The sequence below is a fragment of the Haliaeetus leucocephalus genome, unplaced genomic scaffold (genome assembly GCF_000737465.1).
Source record: "Haliaeetus leucocephalus isolate CR32 unplaced genomic scaffold, Haliaeetus_leucocephalus-4.0 Scaffold932, whole genome shotgun sequence".
NCBI classification, from domain to species: domain Eukaryota; kingdom Metazoa; phylum Chordata; class Aves; order Accipitriformes; family Accipitridae; genus Haliaeetus; species Haliaeetus leucocephalus.
Genome location: NW_010973368.1, coordinates 5,184,738 through 5,197,508, shown reverse-complemented (window position 1 = coordinate 5,197,508; position 12,771 = coordinate 5,184,738). Strand labels below are relative to the sequence as shown.

The following is a 12,771-nucleotide window of genomic DNA, read 5'->3' as shown; positions in this document are numbered from 1 at the left end:
GGGTAGGACAGCAATCATCATCCCCTGGCCACCAACACATGAGGACTGGCAATGGGAAGGAGCGGAAAGCCTTTGGGCCTTGCAGACTCACTCCACACAGCACAGCATGAGGCAGCAAGCATGGAGTGGTGGCAGCAGCTTGCCCCCAGAGACATCAGCTGCTGGCACCTCACTGCCCAGGGTGCTCCCCCCTGGGGAGCTTTGGAGGTCCTGGCCCCCAGCACTGCTGCAGCCTTGCCCAAGGTGCAAAGCTGCAGAGGTGTGTGGCCTGGGAGCCCGAAGTGGGGGCAGCCGGGGTACAGCAGCATTCCCTGGGGGCTGCTGCACTCCTACAGCAATTGAGACCTTCAGCTAAGCCTGCAGACAGCAGGCAGGAGATGGCCCTTTGGTGCAGAGCAGAGAGGTCATAAGAGGGAGGTGATGAGCAAACTCACAGGCTCCAGTCGCTCCTTCCCTACACCCCCTGCTCCACCTTAGAGCACCTCTATTCAAGCTGTCAGAGGATCAGCAGTACCAAGCAGACATGGATTTACACTGAGGGCTGGGAGCCTCTGAAGTACCCCTCCCACCTCCCAGCTCAGCAGTGCCAGCAAATTCCCCCTCCCAGTACAGGGCACAGCGCCAGCCTGCACCCCCCTTATCTCAGTGCTGTTTGTTTGCTCTGTGCCATTTGAAAGCTGCAATGCAGACTTCTCACCATCACCCACGACAAACACATCCCCTGGGTGAGCTGGGGATAGCCAGAGCTCAGGCTACAGGGGCAGGAGCCAGCCCCAGCCTCTTGCTTCTAGAGAGGAGCCAAGGAGGAAGGAATGTCTGTCCCCCCTTTCTAGCCATCCGGTTGTCAGGGGATGAAGGGGGAAGGCAGTCGCTGCCCCGAGAGCTGTGCCTCTCCGGACATCCCTCTCTCTGCTCCCACCTGAATGCCGGGTGTCCTGGCACAGCCCACCACATGTGACATCTTGCATGCTCCAGGACCCAGCAGCCTGCCTGCACCCCTTTGGACTCAGGATACGAGGGAGTGAATGGTGCTGGGGGGACACGGGGATATGCAGTGGTGGTGGTGGAAGAGCCCTGCCAAGCGATGCATTGGAAGATAGTCCTGGTAACCCAGGGGCAGTCATTTGTGAGGGGAATGACTTTGGCACTGGCCAGGCTGTGTGCCGGTCACAGTTCATTTGCTATAGGAAGCAGGGAGCAATTAATTTGGAAAGCAGCTACACTGCAACTGCACGAGGTTCATACACCCCTGCGAGATGGCAGAGGGCACCATGCAGACTTGATCTGCGCATCTATATGCCACCCACTTGCCATCATTAAAGTTCACTGGATGTGCTAGGTAAAGGCTATGGTGTTTAGCCTAGACTAATGCACTCTCTCACTTTTTTGTCAGCTGGATATGAAAAAGTGTGTTCACTTCATACCCTAAATTCTTGCAGTTTTGCACGGCAGCGTCATTTACCCTGACTGCCCCATTTTCCACCTCCAGCCAACCTAATGATGGTACATTTAAATGCTAGATGAATGACTGTTAGCTCCCCGACACTTCAGAGAGCACCGAGAGCTTTTAGGATGGGAAATGCTATGATGCTACAATGTAGTATTTCATATTACAGGAGCTGAAAGTTGCCCATCAGTTTTGTGCATCTGGCCCCAGCTCTTACCCCCAACTTGTCAGTCCCAAGAAAGAGTTGGTAGGCTCAGGAGTCTGCTGCAAGGCCAACGTTTAGTGCCTGCACCAAACTTCAGTTCGTTCGCAGCTGAAGCCGGGCAGGCAGCAGCCCATGTGCCACCTGCAAGGAGAGCAGCAGAGGTTGTGTTTGCTGGTGGTGAAAATATCAATAAATGCAGGTTGGAAGGAGAGGCCAAGTGCACAGAGCTGATCCAGGTTACCCATGTTTGACAACCACAAATTGGGATGAGAAAGTGTCTTTTCAAACCCCTTTTAACACATTCATCTTTGAGAGCTTTCAGCAAAAAGACAAGGCAGGAATGTTAAAGGGTCAAACTCCGGGTGTTTGCTTGTTCTTTCCTCAGGCAAGCAAACCCTCATTGATTGACCGTGGGAAGGGTGAGAGCTGAGCACAACTGACAGAGGAGTCCCACTGCTAAGACTGAAGCACGCAGCCTCCTGGCAGAGACTAATGACAATAGACAAAGCTCTTCCAAATACAACCCGCTCTCTGCCCGCTGCGTGCTGCCAAAATGACAGTCTGAGGGGCTGCTGGTTCCCTACCGCTTTTAGAGCCAGAACCTTCCTCAGGCAGTGGGACCAGCAGTCGCATGGTGGGATTTTGGAGGCGTGAATAAACAGGCAGGGCCAAGAGTGGGACGGGGGCTTGGCAGTCAATGCAAATGCCAGCTGCGGGGAGCCTCTCCATAACACAGGATACTCTGGAAATGAGGGATACGACCAGGGTCTCATTGTGGGATGAGCTTTCACACACAGATGTTAGTGAAACCCAGACAGTGCTCTGGTCAGTACATCCAGACATGGATAGGCAAAAACATTTGCAGGGGCAGCTACAAGATGAGGATGTGCAGTCAGTGACCATTGCTAGAGGGTCTCCTGGACTTTACTGGGTACACAAGGCCAATTTTCTGAGTGGAGCTCTACTTGTGAGGAGAACAAGACAGGCCCACCCACGCTGGCCAGCCTACAAGTTGTAAGTGCCTAAGCAAGGTACTGATTCAGTCAGGCTGCTCACATGAGCAAAGATTACTGATGTACAGGCTGCAGGACCAATATTCCAGGGCCCCTATGACTCCTTGTCGACTCAGGAGTCTTGTCACTGCAATGACCACCACTCCATTCCCTGATACCATCACACAACCCAGAAGTCAGGGGAATCTCTGACCTGTCATTGCATAGGTTGGGGACAAGCTTTGCAAGGACATTCAGTCTTATTGGGCTTTCTTTTTTTGCTCTTAGCAAAGATGGGAAAGCACATCACTCCTGCTGCTGCCTCTGTAGTAGGAAGAGCTCAGAGAGCTAATGCCAGGGTCAGGCAATTGGCTGCACAGGAGAGCAAAAACCCAAGTTCAGTAATTCCCCATCTACAACTCTGCCAATCACACGCCATTTCTTCACAGTCCTGAGCCAGCCAGCTCTGCCTACACTCTTGTGCATGTACACAATCACTGTCATAAGCCACATGTCCACAGTCACTAACTAACTCATCATGCCCAAGCACACCTGCAGTCAGATACCTTTTCTGGATTACACCCCCTCCCTCTCCCACACAGCCAGCAAGAGAATTGGTTCCTCGTGGACTGACGCATGCAGTCACCTACGCTCTGTCCCCTGCTTCCCTTCCCATGCAAATGGACTCACTGCAAGGTGGGGTCTTGCACCCATGCAAGCTGGGAAACTGCATGCAAATTGGGAGAGTGCATGGTCTTATTCTGGCTTGTTCTCAAGCACAGCCCGGGTGTCTGAGTAACGACCCTCAGCTTAGCAAGCTTGGTGGCAGTAGAGGGACATTCCCATCCTGTCCTTCATGTCCACTTTCACCAAGACAGTTTATGGGAAAGCTGAAATGATCTAAGCAGTCACCTCCATCCACCCTTCCTGGCTACAGGAATCCTCACAAGCAGCAGGGATGTCTCCCAGAATCCCAGATACATCTCACATAAAGGAAGCCTCTGGGTGAGACTTCGTGGTAGCCGTCCCATAGCTGCACAGTCAGAGCCATCAGACCTGTCACTTGCACCACCAAGCAAGTGGCAGGTTTTTTTGTCTGAGGCAGGAGCAGTGAAACATCACAGGCAGTGACGAGGTGAAATGCTCAGTGCATGGCACAGGGATGGTGATGTCTCACGGATGTGCTGCAGCATGCTCCCACAGGCACGGAGGTGCCAGGCTCAGCGTGGATCTGGGAGGCAAGAAGTGGTGCATCCTCCCAGCAGAACGATGCCCACTCCTCCATCCCATCCCAACACACATGTGACGCAGCACCAGAGGACCCAGATGTGGAACAAACCTCTTGGAAAGAGGAGAGACCAAGAGGCCGTTTCATTTGGCTTGCAAGGAGTTAACAGTGTTGCCTGGCATCACTCACTCAGTGGAGAAATGGAAACAGGACTGAAGTTAGAGGCCCAAACACCACCTTGAGTACACAGCCAGGCATCCCTCCCCCAGAGGTCTTTGATACAACACATTTATTTTGCTGTGTGGCGGTACTGTACAGCACACATACATTACCAGCAGTTTCAGAGCCCTGAGTTGTCATTCCTCCTGCCTTCCCTGAATTTCGGAAAAGAGGCAGGACCACTGTCCCCCCATTTCACCTGCAAGGAAACAGGCCAGGAAAAGTCCAGAAACACAGAGGCACTTGCTGACAGGACTGGAGACAAACTTCAGAAAGCCAGACTCCCAGTCCACCACTCTCACCATTAGGGTCACCTTTCCCTGCTGCTGGGAGAGGAAGCCGTAGTGTCAGCTTTCCACAAGGACTCACTGCTCTGAGAAACTCTCTGCACACCTGAACAGAAATCAGACTAAGGAGATTGCAAAAACTAATATAAACCCTATTGGATTTTAAAGAGACTTACCACCTTTCTCTGAGGGCCTGAGAAATGTTTTGGGGCATTCTAAGCAGGGTTGGGATTCTCTCAAATTCTGTAAGATTGTTTAAGAAATAGCCAAGGAAAGGCTTTTGCTTCCAATGCAGTCCCACTGGAATCTGAGTGGAATTTCCCCTACTCAGATAGGGAAAGAAAGTACCCTGCCTTTCCTGACACACAGTATCCTGCACCTCCTTTTCCTAAACCATGAAACGGCAGAGCTCCAGTACCGACTCCACCTCTCAGCACCACAGAGAAAGCTAATGCTGTAACAGGCAAGGACAGTGCAGCATGTAACGTGGAACAAGAACCAAAAATAGCCCACAGAATAGACAGAAACAGTCAGAAAGGCAAATGTGCCGTGGAGAGCAGAAGGGAGGGAAGGAGGACCTGGGCCTCTCCCACCCGTTCATGTCAGTACATGGAATGGTGCATCCGGCTCAGGAGAGCAATGACCCAGTTCCCCAGCTGGGACCCCTTCAGCCACAGGAAGAGTTCATACAAGTTGATCTGCCACAGGCTCAGGGCTTCTGCAAGTGAGATCTGGGCCCTCCTGTAAAGCGAGTGACTCTTGCTCCTCTGGTACCTAGAATGAGAGAAACAGCTGCATTAGATCCAGCAGGATACAGGCCAGCAGGAAGGAGGCCTGTCCTACATCTTCAGTACAATTGACGCTCCCCAGGGGAGAGGAACGTCCCACATCTGGAGAATCACCAGCAGTGGGGACCCCTGGGAGTAGGGATTTTCTCCAAGTAATGTTCCTGAGGAGCTGGGCACTGCCTTCCCAGCATGAATCTGGCAGAAGAGACAGCCTGCTCCCTTGTGAGCCCGGTTCTCTCCCCACTGCACGTCATGACCTTGGGCCATGGCATCCTCTGCCTCTACGCCCAGCTTCACTTCAGCTAACATGGACAGGTACACACTCCTATAGCCTTTCCTGGTAGCACAGTCATAAGAGTCCAGCAATCCTGACACACTGATTCCAGGAAAAATAATTCTCCACCTTTCTTTAGAAGCAGAGGTTAACTGGGCTTCGTAGGTCCCTCATCAGCCAGCGAAAAATAACTGTTATTTCTTCTGCAAGGAGGAAGAATCTGAGACAGAAGTGCATTGACTCATAAGACTCACAGATGGAAATCACTTGCACGACTCCTGTTCCTGGCTTTTAAACATCAACCTGATCTTCACAGTCAGCCTTAGCCCCTCAATCAGGCTGCAGAAACTGGTAGCAGTGAACTCGCAGATCTCTCCTACCCACAAATACTTCCCAGTGGTGATGCCTGTAATGGGCAGGAAGCCCCTTCCCCTCCTCTGGTGGGGCCAAACCCTAAACCCTTACCTTAAGGCCTCCAACTCCATCTCTGTCCCCAGCCCCAGGGTCACAGACCTCTTCTCTGAAGAGGCTGATGGGCGTGAGAACAGCCCAGAGGCTGAGATGTGTAACTGAGCAGGGGTAGGATCACAGCAGATGTGCTAATGAGGGGGAGAGGTCCACAACTAAGAGTAAGAGGTCAAGAGGTCAAGTTAGGCCTTGTCAGGGCCCTGAGTGGGGGGGCTCTAATAAGCCTTAATAGCCCTGACTAGCCTGAGTCTTCCCCCAACCCTCTGCTCATAGGCCCAGGAGCTCCAGTTAATCTCAGGCCTGCACCTTCAGTCCCTGCCTGAGCTACCCTGGAGGAGTAATGGTCCCCAGCTCATGCCCTGCGGTGAAGCCCCTTGACCTAGACCTTAACTTACATACTGACCTCTTGGCTTGACCTCAGCGCTGTCTTGTCACCAGGGACCTGGCTGACAACCACTAGACCCGATCTACAGATCGAGTTTCTGGTTTGACCTTGGACGTCCCCCGTCACCAGGATGTTGCATTGTGATACAGACTTTTGGTTGGACCTGACCACCATCGCAGGGCCTGTCCTGCTTACCTTGCTCACCTACTGTGGGACTGGGCCCTGGCTGGCCTGCTGGCTGTGGGATCCCCCCCCCAACCCCTGGCCCCCAGGGACAGTCAGCCCCGGCTGCTCCATGTTTGGCCTCTGGGGCCTGGAGAAGAGACTCACGTGGAAACGGCTCTGATGCAGCAGCGAGACATGTTGAGGAAGGAGCTGGCACTGGCACGCGTGTGCAGGGCTGACTCAATCCCCCTTAACAAGTCATTGGTCTTCAGCAGCAGCAGCATCTGGCGGGGCACATTGTTGAGGAGCTGGGTGATCTGGGGTAGGTAAGCAGCAGCATTGGACCGGATCTCCACGTCCTGCGGCCAGCCAGGTCATGTCAGGGAGAAAGGAGAGAGAAGCTGAGAGTGCATGGGAAACCCAGGTCCAGATGCAGATGAGATTTGGCAGGAAGAGATGGTGTTTTTCCAGACCATGACTCTAGGCCAGAAGCTAAAGAGCTCTTTGTCCTGCTTTCCTGCAGACACCTGGCTGTCCCAAGGACTCACAGCACAGTCACAGATCACTCTTGCCATATTCCACCTGCCGCTCAGTCAGATAAGGCCCTGTCCCCTCACTGGCAGGATTAATAGCCTCTTAGGAAAACAGGGCATTCGCTGCTATCTCAGTTCTTGGCCCCAGGCAGCCCACAGCAACCATGTCTCCTTACTGCCCTTGCAGCCTTCTGACCAAGTCTCACCTCACCAGCCCCAAAGCTGGCAGAGCTGCAGGTAGCACAGGACTGCTCAGGAAGGTGGAGGTGTGCTGCAAGGACAACCAGGCTGCTCCTTGTCTTGCTGTCCTATGCAACTGATGGCTTCATGCTACACTAATGAAGCTGTTTACAAGACCTAGTTTAGTCCTCTGTTGTCAACACAACTCAGCAGAAGTGAGAAAGCATTATGCAGTTAAGCGTCATGCTAACTCAAAAGATCAAAAACTGCCATCTGTCAGATTAAGGGTCTATCTAGTCCCATATCCTGTCTGGCAGCAGATGCTTAAGGAAAGAGTGTAAGACCAAGGTAGACACAGCATGGTCCTTCATGTTCCTTAGTCCCCAGCTTCCAACAAATATACTGCCCATGGTAAAGATCGCAGTGATAACTGATGAGCTACAGCCTGAGCCACTTAAGATGGGCTCTCCTCCAAACATGACCCACCATAGCATGCAAGACAGCCAGCCCCCACTCTTCTGCCTTTTTTTAGATCTGAGAGTTCCCCCACCATACCAGTAAATGTAGCACAGTGTGGTGTGGAGCTGATCCCATATGCATACCGTGTCCCTACCTCTTCCTACAGAGGCCATGACATGAATCAGCAAATTCCTGGAACATCTGAAATCTCCAGAATCCAGCAGGACACATGCAGAGGACAGTAAATGACTTCTTACAGGAGGGAGACTCCTTTGTAGGAAAGGGAAAGGACAGCTCTAAAACCTTTTCTCCTCTGGAAGCCAGCCTATGTTTCACAATATGGGATATCATACTCTTGGTGAATTTCAGACTTATTAGAAAGAAACAGACCTGCACAAATAGAGTGTGCAGGTTGTGATGGTCAGAGACATATACAGCTCACACACCACCGTGGCTGCTTTGCTGCTGACAAATAAATCTTTGTGTCCTCCTGCCTCTGTCACTGACCAAATACACAAAGCTTCAGCAAGAAGATGCTTAGCTCTCCTAAACATTAAATGTTTTGTTCCATTATTTGTTGGCAGAAAATTCATCCCTGATTATCTCTTATCCCTTACCCTAGCCAGCATCACTGCAGAGCCTACTTTATTTTCCACACATAGGTTTTATTTTCTATTTCTTTTCTTTTTATTTTTAGCTCCAGCTGCTTGTCCACATCACAAAACAACCACATGATCTGTCATCAGAACTGTCATTTTCTGTCAACGGCGAAGCCTGTGCGCAGAGGAAGAAATGAGCTATGCCACAGGACCTGAGAAAAGCCCCTTGGCTGCAGTTGCTGAGGCTACTGCAGGACGCAGCAAAACACAGTCATAAAAATCAGATGAGATGAGGCTAGCAGCCATCCTGAACAGACAGCTGCCTGGCCTTGGCTTAAGGCAGGAACAACTACGCCTATGGCAATCCTCACACATTTGCCTAGCCTGCTCATAAAACTCCCCAGTGATGTGACTCAAAGCCTCCCCAGATCATCCACACCAGTGTTTCACTGGCCTTGCCATTAGATCTGGCTTTTCTCATGTTTCAACCCAATCTTCTTAGCTGAATTTTAACCCATTATTTCTTGTCCTGTTTGCAGCAGTCTTTAACAGATTTGAGAATCACTACTACAACTCTTCTTGACCCGCACTTTTCTAGACTTTTTCTGCCCTAACTTTCCCAGACTTACCTCATGGATTGTTATCTGCTTGACCACTAGTCCTTGTAGCTTCCTACTGGACTTGCCCCAGTTTCACCAAACCCTTCTTGATATGCAGTGCCCCAGACTGGACACAGCACTGAAGATAAGATTTTGTTTCAGGAGGGTTGCTTCCTTGTCTCACAGGCTACTCTTATGTAGATACATCCTCAGGCACACCCTCTGGAGCTCTGTGCTGATGGTACCTGCCTACATAGCTTGGCTCTTGCTACGGATACAATCTTTCAAATTCACCTCTAAACTAAGGACAAGCTGCAGCTCACTTCCTAATGCCACAGCAAATCTGCTCAGCTCCCCATTATCTGCTGCAGGATTATCCAGTTTCAGCATTAATTGTGTCATGTAGACAAAGACAACAGAGCATACACACAATTCAGCTCAATGACAAAGTTCATCAGCTCACACAAGGCACCACGCGACTACAGTTACACCTCTGGCATAACCTTCACAAGCCAGTTTAGGATAAACATTGCTTATTAGCTCAGATTCAACACTGGCCTTGTAGTATTGAAGCCAGTTCTGTGTCAATTCCCTTTGGTGTCTCTGCATTTTTTTCTGGAGCTGCTAGCTCCAGAACTCACCAGATCAAGCACAGATCTGCTAGACAGTCACTATATTATTTCTGATATGCAGAAAATTAACTCAGATAGGAAGCAATCAAATTACTGGGCAGGGGTGTCCATTATGCAGGGTATCTGACCTACTCATTGCTATGGATAATGGCAAGCCAGTGCAGCAAATTCTGCCACATCCATCAAAATAAAACGCCAACCTGAAGAGATTTCCAGAAGAGAATTTCACAGGACAGTATTATAAGGCTACTTAAATGAATTTCATCCTCTCTTCTACAAACGCGTGCAGGTAAAAACAAACCATAGGATACAACATGTTTCTACCTACAGACACTAGTCCACTGGCTGAAATCATATCACTTTATGCTCATCTCTAAAAACAGCACAATTGGCAGGGGCTGCTACTATTCTTAAGGCAGTGTGTGCGTGTCAGGAGTGCAAGGAGGTGTGAGAAAGATCCCAGCACCTGTGGATAGGAAAGGGTGGAGAATGTAAGTGGCAATTTCCTAGATTTGTAGTGATTGAGTTGACAGGATCTGCAGTTAAGCAACCTTGACTCCAAGTTAATAGGGTTTCTGATTGGGTGGTAATTTCCAAGGGTTTTTAGGAGTTTGTATCAGTGCTGATAGTCATTTACATGAATAGTGATAATGTATTATCCTTCTCATGTCTTCCCACTAAGTCTTTATGTCTCCTCTACCTTAACCTATCCTCCTTGATGGTTCCCTGCACAGCTGCATTCAACACTTTTTTAAGAAAAGGCTGATCTACAAATGTTTCCCCTGCCAGAACTGGTGAACACTTTGCCATTAAAATATTATGCAAAGTTTAAGCAGCCCATGACAAGTGAAACTGGGAAATTAAGTTCAGCCACTATAAAACACATTGCAGAATGAGTCCTGGCTTTTTCTAGCTCAGCTATTAATGCAGAATTTGCTACAGAGCTGCCAGGGGTTGCCCAGCATCACTGTGATATCAGTGGCGCAGGTGGTTACAAGAAAGAAAGGTACCCGAGGTGAAGGAAGGGCTCACGGCAGGGAAGGGCACACAGGACCTACCTCGCTTGCTGAGACTGGCGACCGGTCAATACCCCTGTTGACAGACTCCCAGGATCTGGCGGTCAGCATGCAGGCAAAGAGAGGGTACAAATCCCCTGCTCCGAGCCGCTGGCTGTACTTCTGCACCCTCTTCATATCGGCCTTGATGAGGGCCTGCCAAAGGTGGCAGTAGTCCATGCGGAATGACTCGCTCAGCACCTGGGGAGGGAAACATGGCGCCCAGAAGTCCACAGAGGCCAGGGAACTGGGGGGAAGGCCTTGTGCCCTCTAGCTGTGCCCTATCCCCCATTTCAGAGCCAGGAAATATCTTTGGAGGGTTACGGGAGTAATAGGAAAAATTTATTAATACAGGGTTAGGGGGGCAAGGGTGCAGCCGGGTATGCTCTTTCAGCCTGATGCCCACAGGCAGCCTCACAAGGCCCTGGAGGCCCCCCATAGCTACATACCTGGTAAAGCCCATGGTCCAGGAGGATAATGTGGGCCTTGCCAGAGGCTGGGCATTTCTTCACTAGCACATTGCCTGGGTGTGGGTCACAGTGCACAAAGCCGTTCACAAAGATCATTTCGCTGTAGAGCTTCCCCAGGTTGCGAGAGATCTGTGAGGAGACAGGAGATGGTCACACACTGCCACCCACAGCAGGGTGCCTGCCAGGGAGGGGGGCAGCCCCCACATGCCAGCGCTGCAGGGAGCAAGGCTCTGGTATGTACTGACGTCCCCATACAGAGCTCTTGCAGCTCCTCACACTGATAAATGCACAAGGTGGCTGCTGGCATCTACGGCGGGGTGACCCAGGACATTCAGGGAAGGATCCAGGCACAGGGCACCATGAAGGTGTTTGTGGGGTCAGGGGTTATTTAAGGATGCTTGCCTGGCATAAAAAAGAGAAAATACCTGTGGGTAGGAATGGGGTTTCTGGTAATGAGAAGGAAAGTGAGACTGCAGATAGGGGCAGACAGACATTCACAGGGAAGGCATGGAAAGAGCTGCTGGGGTGGGGGAGAGACCGCTTGGAGGAAGACTCAGGTGTTTCCATCCACAGATGGCAGCAGGACCCAGCAGAGAAGGGGTGGGAGCAGACTCGGCCTGTCCATCTGCTTACCAGAATGAACATCGGTCCCCTCTCCCCTCCCTCCATCACACTGTCCCCCACTTTTCCCCTTCCTTTCCTCAGACCCATGCTAATCTGATTTGCGATGTCTGTGAAGATGAAGCAGCACAGAAAGGCTGTTTATATCATCCTGTCACTGCCGTGTCCCTCCATGATGTTGCTCCTTATCACCAAGAGATGTTATTAAAGTTAAAAACCTCCTAGGAGCAAGCAAACATCCCCAGGACCCAGGATCAATCCCCTTGCCACGCACTAACACAGCAGCCTTGCCCTAACATCCCACCACCGGCCCTCCCTGCCATCAGAGAGCAGCACGGTGCTCCACAGTGGAATGCCGAACAAACAATTAAAAGACAATCGTTATAAATGATTCCAAGCACGTCCCCAGACACACAGTATAAGCAGCAAACAGGCATCTCTCCCCATAAGCAGAGGTGGTAGAAGAGGTAACGGGGGTACTAACAATAGCTTGTCCTGCAAAAAAACCAGACAGCGAGGGAAGAGCTTGCTTTACTGACCTCTGAAATGCAGCCACCTCTGAGAAGAGCATTTGTTACAAATAGTGTCCAAGTAACTACAAATGAGGAGAAAGAACAGGAACCCTTCCTGCAGCACATAACAGGGGCAGCTGTAAGACCAGGTGGGACAACCCTTGGTCTCTCAAGCAGGACCTGCTGCATCATGGAGAATGCTGCCCCCATGCCAAATCACCCACACAGGTGGCATAGCACAGCCCTGCGATCTCCTGTAGTGCAGCTCCCCTAATACCACACAGGTGTTATTGTAAGTACTGACTGAGGGGAATGATGTTTCCCTTCTGAATCACCAGCAGAGATCACTGGAGCAATGAAGTGACCCTTACAGGTTTCATAGATCAACAAGCTCTAAAATTGGATAGGACTAAAGTACCAGGTGCCGTGACCTCCTAGAAGAGCTGAGTAGCACTTGCTGACAGTCCAAGGACATGCCAGATAGCCTGTTTTAAGCCAGTCACTCATTCACACAGCCTCCCAGGGACCTGCACACCAGGAGGAATAGACTTGGACATCATGACTGATCATAGCATCAACCACAGCACCTGTGCACACACTGAGTGAACTGCATTTTGCCCTCTCTGCCTCAGCTGTTTGCCCTCCAGGAATCT

At 50.8% G+C, this 12,771-nt stretch overlaps 1 protein-coding gene across 2 annotated transcripts in view; it reads right to left on the bottom strand.

The window, feature by feature from the left end:
• Positions 1–4,143: 4,143 nt before the first annotated feature.
• ADCK1 (aarF domain containing kinase 1) overlaps positions 4,144–12,771 on the bottom strand; it is an 81,200-nt gene continuing 72,572 nt past the window's right edge. The window contains exons 8-11 of one of the 2 annotated variants that reach the window (XM_010583778.1): positions 10,965–11,114; positions 10,519–10,716; positions 6,624–6,817; positions 4,144–5,152 (exon numbers count right to left, since the gene is read on the bottom strand). In XM_010583778.1, the coding sequence (XP_010582080.1) occupies positions 4,981–5,152; positions 6,624–6,817; positions 10,519–10,716; positions 10,965–11,114 (714 nt within the window). In that variant the 3' untranslated portion in view covers positions 4,144–4,980. The remainder of the gene's footprint in view (positions 5,153–6,623; positions 6,818–10,518; positions 10,717–10,964; positions 11,115–12,771) is intronic. The other variant, XM_010583779.1, reaches the window with a different exon arrangement.